Source organism: Larus michahellis, chromosome 5 (genome assembly GCF_964199755.1).
Source record: "Larus michahellis chromosome 5, bLarMic1.1, whole genome shotgun sequence".
NCBI classification, from domain to species: Eukaryota; Metazoa; Chordata; class Aves; order Charadriiformes; family Laridae; genus Larus; species Larus michahellis.
The window spans coordinates 41,538,678-41,555,202 of NC_133900.1; the positions used below are offsets into that span (position 1 = coordinate 41,538,678).

General features: G+C 39.4%; 1 protein-coding gene across 3 annotated transcripts in view; it reads left to right on the forward strand.

Annotated features, from left to right (window-relative positions):
* Positions 1–16,525, forward strand: part of RAPGEF2 (Rap guanine nucleotide exchange factor 2) — a 197,318-nt gene that overhangs the window by 69,981 nt on the left and 110,812 nt on the right. For all 3 annotated transcript variants that reach the window (XM_074589797.1, XM_074589796.1, XM_074589798.1), the window contains exon 4: positions 10,706–10,789. In XM_074589797.1, coding sequence (XP_074445898.1) covers positions 10,706–10,789 — 84 coding nt within the window. The remainder of the gene's footprint in view (positions 1–10,705; positions 10,790–16,525) is intronic.

Here is a 16,525-nt window from a genome sequence, read left to right on the forward strand (position 1 = left end):
TTCCTCACTTGTCGTACAATCTGGATGAAAACCATCCACTTGTGTTAACATTCTAGTGCTTATAGTGGGGGGGCGGGTCGGGATGAGGAGAGGAGAAGGCTACAAAACTGGTAAAGATACATAATTTCAGCTGGTCTTTTTGGATACTTCCATGTTTAGGAGCAAATTCTCGGGTCTGGTAGCTGTGATATCACCATCCAGTCTCAGCCAGGTTTTCTGAGTTACATCACCGTGGCACATCACAAGACTCAAAATACTTGTTTCGTGCTAGCTGTGCTTGGCCCAGCCACCAAAGCCTGAAACAAAGGAAACCTGGAAAGGAAATAAAAGGAGCATGGCTTTTTGTTTGTTACAAAAATACTTACGGTTTTCTTGGATGAAAATGTTAGCTTTTTTTCATGAGGCAGAGCAGAATGTCAGAGAAATGCTGGGGGGCATTGCTTTTGTGCAGCTTTGGGATGGGTTGTCAGAGGACTGCCCGAAGACACAGGGGAGATGGAGCCGGGGCAGTGACTCGGGGCAACTCACAGAGCTTCTTTAGGAGGATGCTCCTCCCAAGGAGGAGACGTGCCATCATCTGGCCAGGTATCGTGCATTGCACAAAAAGTCAAGTAGGGATTTTGGATGTAGCTGTAAAAGCCTCTGGGTGTGTCTCAGCTAGACAGCTAAGCTGTAGTTTTATTTGCAGCTGCCGGTCTGTGTAGTTACTATACAGTAGTTCTGTGCAAGGACAGGGGAGAAATAGATCCACGAGTCGTTTTTAAGAGTGGGAATCTGGGAGTCAAACTTTTAAGTCCTACAAGAAAAGCGACACATCGCAAATTCATGGTTCTGTCACAGTAGCAGATTGCCCTGAAGACCCTCAGGAGGATAGAAGCAGCGTGTAGAAAAAACAATGAAAAGTTGATGCCAAAGTTGCCGTACGCTTCTGCATAGCCTGACTTAATTGTGCAATGAAGTGTGACAAAAACGAGCTAAAAGCTTCTTTGGTGCATGATTTTTAAACAGAACAGTTCTGCAGAGACCACCTCGCTGGAATTTGTCTTCTGACGCATACATTTGTGTTATGAAGGAGTGCTTTTATGTTCTGTACATGTTCAAGAAGTTTTATGATGGTGGTTTCATAAAAACAATTTATTCTGTATAGATATAATATATATATGATCTATAGCTATATACGTTTATATCTTTTAAATGTAAAACCGAAAACACTACAGAAAGGAATTGCGAGAGAAGCGTGAGGATCAAGCTGATGTTTCCACTAGGGATATTTTGAGTTATCAGTAAAATTATTCTCTTGTATTCTTTAATACTTTACTTTTAACCAGAATTTCTGAGTTTTTGGAGAGGATGGACCTGTTTGTAGAGGCTTGGGTCACATTTCTGCATTTACTGTTCCTGTTTAATGAATATTCTTGACTTCAGAGAGCCCCTGTAGAAGATTTCTTCCTTGGTCTTATAGAAATATGAGGTGCTTTGAAAATTACTTAAAATGCTCTGAAACACAATAAACTCAGAATATGTCTGTTTGAAGCATCTCTCTGGGTCAGTATCTGAATTTTCAGGTAGACCTCTGCAGACAATATATATTCATTCTGCTTGTGCATCCATAGGTTTCTGTGGAAGTCATGTAGCGGTATATTTAGTAATGCAAAGAACTGCTGCAGCAGGGCTGGTCTTTTTTTTTTTTTCTTTTTTCTTTTTTTTTTTTTTTTTTCGCTTAAAGTATTCCTAAAGGTGTATTGTACCTTAGGACAGTCAGGCAGTTGCCAAAGTGGCGTTGGGGTACTGCCAGTTTTGCACTGCAGTAAATCAGGAACCTGAATTCATATATTGTGTTGTGGATACATTTTCTGTGGGGAATCGCTTAGACGAAGTGTATTATTAAAACAAATCCATTCAATGACTTGGCAGTCGGCTCTGACTCAAGGCTTCTTAATAGTGTCAGTGATCAACGTTACAGTCTGTTGGCTTTGCACAGCCAGTTCCAAATTTCTGTGTTATTGTTTGACCTAATTTTGAGACTTCTTTGGATAAAGACTAAAGTAAGGGTTTTTTGAGAGGATTTTAATTTGCACTTTCTTTACTGTAAATGTTTCATTAAAATCTACCATATTTTTGTTGTAGTAATTTTGAGAATAAAAGCTTTGATTGTGGAGAAATATTAGAAAGATGTAAGATTTAATAATAGAATTGTCTGTCTTGATTTACCTCAAGAGTATTTTGGATGCAAGATCATTTAATTTTACTACTTCTGTCATTGTTTTCCTGATGACTTAGGAGACTATAATTTTTTCATTCTGAATTTCTCTTCTGAAATCAAGGGGTAATTCACTGTACAAGTTTAATACTAAGACTTCAATGACAATAGGTCAATTAGCTTGCATATGTATATTTGCATAATGTATTTATTGATTACCTGTTTAATTAGCTGCCTTAGACTGACATGCATTCCTGACAGTCTGCAATAATCTCTGAAGGCTGAATTTTCTGGTTTTTTGTACTGATTTTATTTCAGAAGTGGAAAAGAATACAAATAAATTAATACTCTAAAGGAAAACATACTTCTGATTATTTGTTTTCATGAGTACTGAGGCATTGTTTCCTGTGGTTCATTCTTCTTTACTTCCCACTCTTGCTACCAGCAGACAAGACACCAATTTTCATCTTGTGTCCTTTAATAAAAGATAATCATGGACATCAGTTGAAATATGCACTCTAAGATGCCTGTTTAGTGAAAATTAGAAGTTCTAAATTCTGAGTTATTGGTTTTACTACTGGATATTTTTAAACTTTTTCTTATATTTAGAGCGAAGAATAGGAGTAAGAATAAAAGTAACTTTTAACTTTAATGTGTTCATTACAAAAAAAGAAAAAAAAAGTATTTGAAAGTTGTGTGTGGCTAATGCATTAAGCACCCAACGTGTTTTACTTCTATGTTAGGGATGTAGCTCTTAATGTCATCAAGAGACATTAAAATGCTCTAGCAGATGTCAGGTAACTGCTTAACTAGCTTATTAAGGATGGTTATAGACAGTGCTGACAATGTGGGTAAACGGTTTTCTGATTATTCTGAGTGTTACAACAATGCAGTGCTAGTGGGCAGGATCTTCAGGCGATGAGATGTCTACCTGGGAATCACTAAACTTAAAGACATGTTTGACATCCCAAGGCACTTCAGGGCTAATGTCTAATTGTGGCAATGGTTATTCAGTTAAACAATAAAGTACCTATAGCTTTCAGCATACAGAGGATAACCAAAATGAGCAAAGAGAAACAGACAGATTAATCTGCTGAAACAATATCCCATGGAGCATAAGCTTGCAGAGCAATGTTCTTTCTAATTTCTTCTTGTGTAGTGCTTAAATGCTTGAAAGAGGTACCACTTCTGACATGTCAAATTTTCATTGTTTCTGTTCCTCTCAAGTGGAGATCTGGGAGTATGAACAATGTCTATCCTGAATTACTCAGTGTTTACTTTTTGAAATTTATTCAACTTTCAACAACATTGAGTATGATTTCGTGAAAATGTAATCTGCCAGATACATCTTGGTTTGTAATATAAGTTCTTTTATCAAAACAATTACAAATGTTGTAGCTTGTAGGAATGGTACTATATCCAGTTTAAATGTAAGTCTTGAATGAATCCTTCAGTGGTTGGAATTTTAATGATTTATGGAGAGAATAATTCTAACTAGCTTTTTCACAACCAAGAGATTGTTCTTGATGATTTCATGACCTTTTTATGAAGTAACTTGGAAAATTCCCCTGAATTGGAAAGTAATTCTGGATGCTGATGTTTGACTTACGTTAGGGGTCCTTGCAGCATCTAGTGTTGCTGGACCGTTCTGTTGAGTGTTGGAGGGAGAATGACACCTCTGTTGCTTAGGTCTCCGGAGAGACACATCTCTTGTAAAAGGAATATTAAGCAGTTACTAGATGGAAGCCATTTCCATGCTTGTTTCCACTGAGACCTGCATACTGCTTAGCTTTTTTCAAGTGCTGTCTTAAAGGAGTTGGCTGAGACACCAGTCACCAGAAGGTGGTCAGGGCAGCAAAGACTTCTGTTTAGCATGTGCTTTCAAGTCCAGATGCTGAATTTTGCACTGAAGTGATGTCTTATTTGACAGAATTAAAGCATGTTTGACAGCAGTCATCACAAAGACCTGCAAATTCATTAATCCAGAGGTTTTGGTAGTGCTACATCTCATCTTGATGGTGAGTAAGAATTAAATGGATGTCTCTCGTTAAAATGTAGTTATTTCTAAAGAAGTTTTAAGGGTAAGTGATGCATCAGGACTTGTTAGGATAGAAGAAGACACTAGAGATGGTGTGGGTATTTGAGATTTATTGGGTCTTTCAGCAGGTTGACTTAAATATTTATTGTAGCTGAATATTTTGGAAGGTTTTTCAGCATCTTATGTGATCAGGAAGTCTGAAAGCTAAAATTGGAAACTACTGTAGGCAGATGCCTTATAGAATAGGTATGTGTGGAACGTATTGAAAGAAGTTATTTTGTTGCGCAGAATTTCTTTGGTATGCTGTTAATACTGATTCAGATTTATAGTTACAAACTCGGTGTACAAGTGCTGCAGATTCCTTCAAATCAAAATAAAATAATTATAAAATAAAACTTCAGTTTTAAGTAGTGTATATTCAGCTAGCTGTGGATCTGGGAGTATGAATCTGCCCCTTCCAGTGGAATAAATAGCCTACAGCTTCGAGAATTTGATACAAGTGCTGAAGACTTTGAGAGAACCTGCAAACTTCTTGGATCTCGGCAGTCTGGAGGTTGATAAACAGTTCCTGATTTTTGAACTTTGAGTACCTCTGAGGTCTCCAAGAACAGTCATATGCTAGAAAATGTAAAGAATTAAGTCTGAAAATACTGTCTAACCTTATTAGAGGTGACAGCCTGGTGATGTCATCATAGGCTACCGCGTAATTATGTAACTGAAGTTTCCAAACAGAACAGTTAGTGACAGCTATGAAGTTACTTTGCAAAGTTCTGTCTTCAGTTTTTTGTGTCATTTTCAAAGCAGCGAAGTGTGTCTGGCTGCAGGTTGTAGTTGCGTAAAAGGGCTACATCCAGGAAGCTGGGGAGGGAAAGGCAATGGGAAGGCATTGCAATCCAGTCTCTGCATTTCCGTTTCTAGATCCCAAATTCCCGTAACTCAAGCTCTCTTGCATTCTGGGAAATTAAATATAAATTCCCCAGGAAATCCCCTGCTCTCAAAAGTGCTATAATACAAGAGTCAAGAATTAAAGTAGCTTTATTTAAATTTTGTATGACTAACTTACTGCAGATTATGACTAAAGTCTGCATATTGGTGACTGTTTTGGTGTTGGCTTTCCATTTTGCACAATTTTGAGGTTGCTGCTAGAACCTGAGAGTTCTGAAAACTTTATCAGTAGGTAGCTCTATCATAGTAGTTTTAAGAGAAGAATGTTAAATCTTTGTACCTGAGTCCTTCTGTTGCTGTCTTCACAGAACACAAATCCTATCTTCTGCTGAAGATCTCTTGCTCTGCTTTTTACTCTTAAGATTTAGGCTCTTTCCTCTGCACTGTAGTCAAATGCTTTGAGCGCACATACACATACAGGCATTAGTCTAATCCTAGTGCGCTAACACAAGTTACCGTTGTGGGGCAGCCAGTGTCTTGAATCTGGCCATAGTCCTGTTGGTTCTGTAAAGGATGGATGGAAGTTTGCGTCACCAGAGTTTCACTGGGGCTTTTGCTGGTTTTAATATAGCTAGGACAGAATGACTACGTGTATTGATTTTGTTGTTCTGACTGCTCCTTAATGTGTGACTCTTGGGCTGGCTTAGTTCTGATTTCTCTTCAGGATAAATTGCCTGCGTCATCTTACTTTCTTCGTAATAAATGTTGTTTTCTCTAACTTGGGAAAGTGGATAGCTGTGCTGCATTCGGTAGGCAATATAGTTTTACCAGTCCTGAGTTTCATCCAGATGAATATCCAGAACAGTAGATGAGCTGGGAAAAAACAAACAAAAACCACACCACCCAAAAAAATGCCAAAGAAGCTCCCACCGGTTTTACATATTTGAAGCAATGTACTCCATCACTGGAGGCCAACAGGTAAAGTTATTTCTTGCCTGCAAAGATGATCAGTGAATGCCTGCTTGGAAATGTACACGTGCCAATAACTCCTGATTTCAAGTGTTTCCACTGCTGTGCGTGCAGCCTTGCAAGACTGGAGAGAAGGTGTGGAGAGGAACTCGCAACTAGGTAGAAGTGCTGTTTGCCTGGGTTGGGCGGGCTTGGCGTTCAGCCCAACATGGATCCTTCACTGCACTTCCAGTCTCCTAGTGTCTGACAGCTGCTGCTTCAGTGCTGGTGGTGATGATAGGCAGCAGTGGCACCCTTTACAAAACCTAGTCATTGGAAAGGTCTTACCTAAGCAAATGGCTTTCCTTTCTACATCAGCTTGACTGACACGTGCTACTGGACCCTACTCTCAACTAGGCCAAAAAAACCCTCTAAGGATGCCTTTGGGGGGAAGTCATCAGCATCTATGCTGCTTCAGCTAATTCTGGATTAAGTGCTTACGTGGGGTTAATAACCCTCCTGCAAACCCAGTCAGGGATGTGTCCTGTCCACAAAAGAACCCTTTTAAGCACAATTTGCTGTCATCTCTTTGACAGAAGAAATATCTTTAGGTGAACAAATACAGTTTCTAGATACCTCTGTGGGCTGCCAGTGGTAGGCAGCATTCTAGCAGTGAAAGAAAACTCCATAATTAGGCTTAGATTTACTATCTAGAATTCAATTTTGATGTTTAAAAATAAAGTATAAAATGTGATTGCAAAGAAAACCTTTCAAGCGTGGATATTCTATGTTGGGTAAAAAGGAATTTGCATGGGTCCTCCTGTGGCTTGAAGAATTACTTTTGTAGTTCAGTATAGGCTTGGTCTATAGTCCCTTCTGTTGTTCATTACAGGCACAAAAGTCCTGAAGAATGCAAATGCATTGTTGATGAACAAATGTCAAGTGTAGAACAGAAAACATGGAAACTTGATTGAAAGCAACCTGATGTTTGAATAGGATTGTGGAAAGCCCAGGATCCTTAAAATGAAAGAATTGCATGTGTTTATTTGTAATGCACTCTCTAGCAAGAGCTGGCTGCCAAATGGCTTTGTTGAGGCTTAATTCTAAACAACTGAAAGTGTAGCAAGTGTTGAGAAGTGCGGGAGTTAAATATATTTTCATATGAAAGGAATAGATCAGTCTTTCATTTGTCTGTGGTTTTGTTTGGTTTTTTTCTTGGGTTTTTTTTTTTTTTGGAGGGAAGCATGTGTGTTCTGGAGGAAGGAATGTATTTGCTGTACATGTTGAGGGTTTTTTTGTTGTTTGGTTTTTTTTTTTCAGATGTTTTGTTCAAGACTATATAAAGACACTAGTAGTTGTAAAAATGAAGAGAAAGAAAACCCATCTGCATTCTTTGCTCTTGAAGACTGTCTTGGAAATATTTATGATGTTTTGGCTGGCAATGAAAGTTTAAAGGAACACACAGTGTATTTTGGGGAAGATACCTTGAATACATATATGTTCTGTAGTAACCCACTGCTATTGTGACACAGCAATATTGAAGTTTTTTTTTTAATCCAGATAATAAGTTGGTCCAGTAGATATCCATGATGCAAGTACCATCGAGCTTAGAAATTCTCAAACATGACTGTAAAAGTAAAATCAATTATCAAAGTACACATAAAGCAAAAGGAAAATAAAATCAAATCAGATAGTATTCCTAAATTTTGATTTTATTTTTTTTTAGTCAGCACTTTCAGCTGTCAAAAGAACAGATGCTTCTTTTGATTATATAAAATGTGGATAAAGTATGATGTTCATGACAGATAAGTGAGAAGGAGCAACAACTGTTGCTAACTTGCAGAGAAAGCAGATAAACCTGTGAACTGACAAAAAAAAAAAGATAAAACTGAGTCGGATGATTAACTGAGTGAAAAGTCATGCTGTGTTGTGTGTGATCAAATAAGAAAAGCTTAAACCGCTGCAGTTAAATGTGTAATCATTATAGCTGTTTGTTCAGTGATTCAAAGGTAGATTCAAAAGTAGCATTAAGAATTTGAACATATTGACTGGTGCAGCCAGTGGCTGCCTTTCTCTTTGGAGATAAAAGCTCTCTGGTGAGAAAACATAACTAAAGCCCCTTACAAATAGGTGATTTGACAGAGGATTTAAAATAGTTCATCAACTCTTAAAGGAGGCAAATAAAAGGTTGTATACTGGTAGATTTGCAAAAGTTAAAATATTTTCTGTTGGTTTAAATAAATTTTTTATTTTTGCTTCTATTATTCTACCCTTGGAAATGGTTTTCTGTAAAAGTATAAGCAGATCTTCTAGATTACTTTTGCTTTAGAGTTATAAAGCTTGTGACCCCAGATGAGCTTCTTTTCTATCAGAATATACTTTTATACTTAGTCACACTGCCAATTTTTAGGAAAAGGAAAATAATCCCCAAACCCACAAAACTTATTATGTGATAATATAATGCACTTCAGTCCACATGGAAAAATTAACATTGACATCCTAATAGAGTTACTTCCCGGCAATTTGGGAAATCAGTCCATCTATAGACATTGCTGAAAATGCCTATTTTAAAAACTTTCAACTGTGCTGATTTGTGCAGATTATTTGTATTAAGAATGGCATCTATCGACAAACAGAAACAACAAAAAACCCAACAGCCTTGCAGTTCAGCAGCAATGCTGGTTGTATGCCTGTCAACTTAGGCCTCATTTGGCGGGAGGAGTATTTAAAGATGTGTGACTTAACTCGGGTGCATCTTTATGCTTTTGAGAACGGTATTTTAATTTGAAGTTGTGGTTTTCTTGAGTTTATTGGCTTTAACCCGGTTCTCTGTACTTATGTACAATTTTTTCTCGACTAACAAGTTTGAGGGCAATACAGGTCCATCTGAGAAGCAAGCACGTGAAGCACTTTGGAAAAGGCAGCTTGGTGCTCTTCAACTATGTTAATCAAAATGATCTGTTGTTTTAGCTATGACATGATGTTATTGCTTCATTTTCTATTGTCTATCGGTATAAAGAAGTGTGCCCTGAAGACTTCATTTTGAAGATGTTAAGTCTTCACTGGTGGGTGTGGGCGACCAACATGGCTTCACTCGTCAGGCCATAGGCTGGTAGAAAAGAAATATGGGTTGCATCATCTTAGTCAGTTCTTGTGTTCTTAGTCATAGATTGTGTCCTCAGTTTCCTCTGTTATTTCTTCGTGTTTCTGATGTTTGTCCTTTCTCTTGTGGTTATATTATACAGTGCAAAATGGAAACGGAGCAGGTTTTTAGATTGGATGGTTTGCTGGTTTGCTCTCAGCTGTTTTAGGCCAGCTCCCTCTCTCTCTCTCTGACTTCAGCTTCCCTTTTAGAAAGTGTAATACAGTGAGTGCTGAGGAAATGGCACTGTTGTTCTGAAGACCCTGCTGTATAGGTACTTCTTAAATTGCAGTTCTTCAAATGAAAAACACGCTGCTAACACGTACATAGCCTACTTAGATTTAAGATTGGGTTTTAATACTATGCTGTCATCGTCGTTAAAAGATGTGGGCTGTTCTTGCTCAAAGTTAGAACTAATTGTTGCTAAAGACTTGAGACATGTAATTTAAAAAAAAAAGAAGGTGCTACAGATTAATTAAGTAATCTGCATCTCTTAGTGTCACTAGGGATGTGGTTTTCAAATAAGAATGCTCATGCACTTCGTAACAGCGTACTGGAATCCAATTAGTGAGCTGCTTCGGAAGAAGCAGGAGTGGTAAAAACTGAAGTAAAGTACAGAGATTCTCAGTGTTCACTGTCAAAACGACACAAGACTTCTACTCCAGCTATTTCTAGTAACCTTTAACTATTTTATTTTCCTGTCCAAACGTTATTTGAACTTATTGAATAAGAGTCTAAGCCTATGAAAAAGATTTTGTGTTACTCAAGGAGCAAGATCTGAATCCACAGTAGAAGGAACAGGGCCTGGATGACAAAGTCCTCATCCAGTTCCTCTACAGGATGAAGAGAGTGGAAAAGAAAACTCTTTGTCCCTTTTACTGTTGGAAATTTATTCTTGTGCCGGGAAGAGGCGTGAAAGGGGCAGTGCGCTGTAGCAGCAGATAAGGTTGACTAACAGATCTGATGTAGGTTTACCATCTGCAAATGTATTTGATGCTCCCTTACCTTGTGTGAAGGCAGACTGATGCCAAAAGACAAATTTGTGTCTTGAAGAAAGGGTGAAGGAGGAGATGGCTAGAATTGGGAAAGGAGGCCTTATTTATAGAGGGGAAGATGCTACAGTTGTCTTCATCAGGAAGAAAGTAATAGATTTGACAGAATACAATAATATACATTTACTGTAGCTTGACTTCATTTCAATTGCTTTCAATTACATTTCATTGGATTTGTGCTGTTACCAAATGGATAGATGTATGCTTTTTAAAAAAGTGAAGTAAATGAAATAAGGCACTCTAATAATGTATATATTTGCAGGTGGAAATTAGAATTGTTTGACAGAATCGTTTTGTACATGATTGAACTGTGGCTTTCTTCCATAATTTTGAGCAGTTTTGCCTCTTTGATATTCTTCATACTGCAAATGAGTAACTTAAATCAAGCGTCTTAAACTGTGTCCTTTCTTTTTTTATATTTTTTTTTTTTTTTATTCCAGCCCTGATGATATCGGTACCTGTTGGTATATCCTGCTGTCTGGCTCAGTCTTCATTAAAGAATCTATGTTTCTTCCAAGGAGCAGGTATGTCAACTATGAATGTACTGCATTCTGTATTTTAAACATAAATCCTGAGATGTAGAGAATTTTTAGAATAAAAGGCAATGTCTTACGCTTAATAAAACACAGAAGTACACGCATAAACACACTTTTCCTTCCTTTACTAGCTCTGGTAATTGTTTTAAGCCCATAGCTAGAATTGAAAGCCCATCGTTGTGGGCAGTGTACAAACATTCAAAGTGTCATGCAAGTGCTGTCAATTTAAAAATAAAACCACCAAAACCCCTACAGATGGAGTAAGTGCTGGGTAGTCTGTTCCTGTGAATAATCAAACTTTAAATCATAGGATGCACTAGACCTTATGATGTTGTCCTGAGGCTTTACTTACCGTGCACAAGTCTTCAGTGCCTGTTTCAGCATATGTTTAGATCCTGTTACTGCCAATTTTGCTACTTCTGTTTAGGTTCTGCTTCATGTAAATGGATTTGCAACAAAGAGTGGTATTTTACATAGAAAAAGATAAGTTTGAGTGTGACGCGCTCAAAATTTATATTGCTATAGTAAAAAATTTAATTATTTTGAGCTATGGAAAAACATGCAAATGACTGCAAGGATTTTAGACTAAGGTGGCTGAGCCTGATCATTTTAGTGGAAGCAGAGCAGAATTGCTTTAAAACGCTGGTTATATGCATATTCATTCAGACTACTATAAAAGTCTCCTTTGAAGTAAATACCATGTGATAAAATTTGTGAAAGGCGGAATGAAAGAATGACCCGTCTCTGTATGGTATGATGAGAACGAAAGCACTTGAAGCTTCCTTACAGTTTTAAACAGTGGGAAACTGCTTCAGAACTAGTCTTGGTTGACATATGAACAATTAGATGTTCAAATCTCCCTTTCAACGGGAGAGCAGTGTTGGTCTTGGGACTCCCATTTGATGATGGTGACATGTTCTTGGTGTAAGCAAGTGTCTTGCATCTGTAAAAGGACAGGCACTGCTGATAAAATGGTGTATTTGATGTGCCTTCAAACAGTATATGCTAAAGGTGCAAAACTGGTTACTGTAAAAAGTAGCACAACAACAGATTATAGGATCCCTGCTGCTGGCAGATGGAAGAAAATTGTCCCATATGTCATCCATGAACAGGCAATGCCAGAAGAAAAGCTGGCAGAAAGTGCTACCTTTAGATCCTGGGAGAAGGGATATATGATATCAGAATTAATGTGGGGTAGTTGTATATAGTCTGTGGCAAGAAATTTCTGTTCCTTTGAATTAAAGCAATGCTTGTGCTTCAGGCATTTTTTTGACACTTGATGAGAGGTGGGATTTAATATGATAAACAATGAGCTTGAGATTCTTCCTGGCAGAATGAGCAGAAAATTACAGGTCCTGTGACTCCAGGAAGAGCGTTCACCTAGTGAAATTCAGCAATGACATTTAGGAGCGTGCCTGAGATCTTGCTGAATTGCAAGTGTGGAATTTGGCATTAGGAGAAGTTTCATAGTTGTGGATGGAGTCAAGTAGCTGCCAAAGCTGGTGTCATGGGAAGCAAATGCAAGAGAGATGAGTTGTTAATTAACAAAAATAACCTAAGTCCAAGAAAGCAAAATTAAGAAACTTTAATGATATAAGATAGAAAGGATTTCTGGAGAGCAATATCAGAGTCATTCAAGTGAGAGGCTTTGTGCACAGAAGCTATAGTTATTAAAGGGTAGGTGAGTGCCTTATTTAAAATTAGGACAAGGCTAATCAGGATTTTTACTTTGTAGATGAGTAAGCTGCAATATCTGGGCCTTGGGCTCACCCATGAGTAAGAAACTCGGGAAAAGTGAGAGGGCACCCAAGTTAAATTTCTGATTTGGAATACCGGTGGGTAATAAGCGATTTATTTATTAAAGCAAAGGCTTGAGAAGAAAACTTAGTTGTCCAGCTTGACTTCTGCTGGCAGTGAATTGCTCACGAGGAAATAGTAAACTGCTCAGATATATGGACAGGGTAGAAGAGACTGATTAGCAGCAATACTACAGTAAAATTTTAAAGTGCTCTAGAAAAAAGGGAGCAAGACCTCCTGGAAAGACTGCTATTTAGAAAGAACTGATAGGGTGGTATTTTGAAATAAAAAGCTGGTAAAAAGGCAGTTATTGGGTAGCTGTTTACTTAAACTGAATATAATATTTACACATACAAGGAGTAATGATTTCAAGAGCCTTTTGAGCATTGCATAATTTGGGCGTCTTGATGTCTTATTGCCATTAAGATGAATTTGCTACGCTTTAGCAAATAGAGCACGGCCTGATGCATAATTGATGTCAGGTAATAGGAAGAGACCTAAACATTGCCAGGTAGAGATCATCTAATTTTGATCATGTTTGGCCAAAACATTGTCATTTGAGCAAACTTATTGTAAATTCATATTTAGACTATTTTAGTGGGGTTTTTTTTCCAGTTTAGTCCATTTTATCTTTGCCCATCTAGAAAGCTACCAGAAAATAATTTTGCAACATGCGAAGCTTGTGAGTAAGAGAGCAGGATGGAGCTGAGAAATCTGTGTAGGAGCAGAATGCAAGAACTATATTCCTCTCTCCAAATCTGGGTGACTCGGAAAATTGTCATTTCCTTAACTTTTCCCAGAGCGTCCCTCCTATACCCAAACATCTCACTATCCAAAACTCCTCCTTTTTTTTTTTTTTTTTCCCTACCTTAAAATTATTCTCCCTTTTTTGACAGCCTGGCCCATGCACCTGCAGTAAATCCCTTTGCCCAGGTTCTCTGGGCTGCACCCAGCTGTCCCAGAGGGACCTTGGGAGCTGCCGGTGCTGCTTAGACTGAGGGCTTCCCCTTGCCTGTCCTCCTGGCTTTGTCGAGCTCAGCTTCAATTTCAAGAGCATTTGCTATTCTTTGTTGGGTTTCACTCTTTTAAAATGTATGTCTGTACAAGCCAAGGTAAAAGTAGTACCTAGTTAGGCTAAGTCAGATAGCCCTGGTGAATAGATCTGCCTGCCGTTCTGGAGGGTTCTGTGCTGAATTCCATCCTGCTCTTAACTTCATGGCTGTTGGCATGTGAACCTATGAGGAACAGGATGAAGTGCTATCATCAGATTTATAGCTGACACTGGGAAGTACTTCAGTGCATTTGACTGCATATGCTCAGCATATTATCTGCATTTGGGGCCACTATTACCTAATTTAGTCGCATTAGTTTCAGATATAGCATCCTTAGAGTATATCCACCATGCGGGTTGGTAGATAACACTGGAAATGCTCTTTTGTTGTGTATTTTGTGTCAGGTAAACTTTTTTTTTTTCCTTCCAAATCATTGTTTCCACATCTTTGATTGCTAGTGTTAGATACCATTTAAAATTCTTTGGGGAGAGGGAGTGATGAGTAGGTTTGGCAGACAGATAATATATAGAGGAACATCTTAAAAAAATTAAAAAAACCCCAAACACCAAGCTGTCTAAAAGCATAAGAAATGACCACCCCACTGCTTTCCCACTCAAACCAGAAACAAATAATAGTATAGCAGCCCAAAAATAAGCAGCTTTGTAATGCGCTATATATGGTCAAATAACTGCTACTTGAAATAGTTTGAAAGGAGTGTCATATAGCTGCCAATTTTGCCAAAGTTCTATAATGTCCTGGGTAACTTGTAAAACTACTTGTAACTGGCTACTTGACAAGTCTTTAATTCAAAATGAAAAAAAATATGTTCAAGATGGAATATTGGAATACATGAGGTCCTAGATCGTGTAACTTGCTTTGGAAACCTTAACATCTAAACTACATCTGTTTTGTGAAAATAGCATAAGTATAATTTTATTTCCTTGTTGTAATATAGTTTGTCTTGTATTTGTTCAAATGCCAAGCCATCAGCCAGCAAATAGGGTTCATAAGATAAGATGGATTTTTTTTCAGTTAACTTATTATTTTGGGAAAATTTACAGTTCAGAGTTTTAAAGAATTTTGACCTGCACAATCATAGAATCATAGAATCATAGGGTTGGAAGGGACCTCTGGAGATCATCTAGTCCAACCCCCCTGCCAGAGCAGGGTCACCTAGAGCAGGTTACACAGGAATGTGTCCAGGCGGGTTTTGAATGTCTCCAGAGTTGGAGACTCCACCACCTCTCTGGGCAGCCTGTTCCAGTGCTCTGCCACCCTCAAAGTAAAGAAGTTCCTCCTCATGTTTAGGCGGAACTTCCTATGTTCAAGTTTGTGCCCATTGCCTCTTGTCCTGTCGCTGGGCACCACTGAAAAGAGCCTGGCCCGATCCTCCTGACACCCACCCTTTAAGTATTTATAAGTGTTGATAAGGTCACCCCTCAGCCGTCTTTTTTCCAGACTGAAGAGACCCAAATCCCTCAGCCTTTCCTCATAAGAGAGGTGTTCCAGTCCCCCAATCATCTTTGTAGCCCTCTGCTGCACCCTTTCCAGCAGTTCCCTGTCCCTCTTGAACCGGGGAGCCCAGAACTGGACACAGTACTCCAGGTGCGGCCTCACCAAGGCAGAGTAGAGGGGAAGGATGACCTCCCTTGACCTGCTGGCCACACTCTTCTTGATGCACCCTAGGATGCCATTGGCCTTCTTGGCCACAAGGGCACATTGCTGACTCATGGTCATCCTGTTGTCCACCAGGACTCCCAGGTCTCTTTCCACAGAGCTGCTCTCCAGCAGGTCAGCACCCAACCTGTACTGGTGCATGGGGTTGTTCCTTCCCAGGTGCAGCACCCTACACTTGCCTTTGTTGAACTTCATAAGGTTTCTCTCTGCCCAGATCTCCAACCTGTCCAGGTCTCTCTGTATGGCGGCACAGCCTTCCGGTGTGTCAGCCACCCCACCCAGCTTGGTGTCATCAGCAAACTTGCTGAGGGTGCACTCTATCCCCTCATCCAGGTCATTGATGAATATGTTGAAGAGGACTGGACCCAGTACTGACCCCTGGGGAACACCACTCGTCACTGGTCTCCAACTAGACTCTGTGCCCCTAATCACAACCCTCTGAGCTCTGTCTTTCAACCAGTTTTCTATCCACCCCACTGTCCATTCATCTAACCCACACTTCCTAAGCTTCCCTATGAGGATGCTGTGGGAGACTGTGTCAAACGCCTTGCTTAAGTCAAGGTAGACCACATCTACCGCCCTCCCCTCATCTATCCATCTAGTCATGCCATCGTAGAAGGCTATCAGATTAGTCAGACATGATTTCCCCTTGGTGAATCCATGCTGAGTACTTCTGATAGCTTTCCTTTCCTCCACGTGCCTTGAGATGACACCCAGAACGAGCTGTTCCATCATCTTTCCAGGGATGGAGGTGAGGCTGACCGGCCTGTAGTTCCCCGGCTCCTCCTTCTTGCCTTTCTTGAAGACTGGAGTGACATTGGCTTTCCTCCAGTCCCCAGGCACCTCGCCTGTTCTCCAGGACTTTTCAAAGATGATGGAGAGCGGCCCAGCAATGACTTCTGCCAGCTCCCTCAGCACTCTCGGGTGCATCCCATCAGGGCCCATGGACTTGTGAATATCTAGATGATCTAATTGGTCCCTCACTCGCTCCTCCTCAACCCAAGGGAAGTCGTCTTCTTTCCCTGTTACTTTATTCAATGCCTGGGACTCCTGAGGGCTGGGCCGAGCAGAAAAGACCGAAGCAAAGAAGGCATTCAGTAACTCTGCCTTCTCCACATCCTCCGTCACCATGACTCCTGCCTCATTCAGCAGTGGGCCTACAACTTCTCTGGTCTTCCTTTTGCTTCCAATATACTTG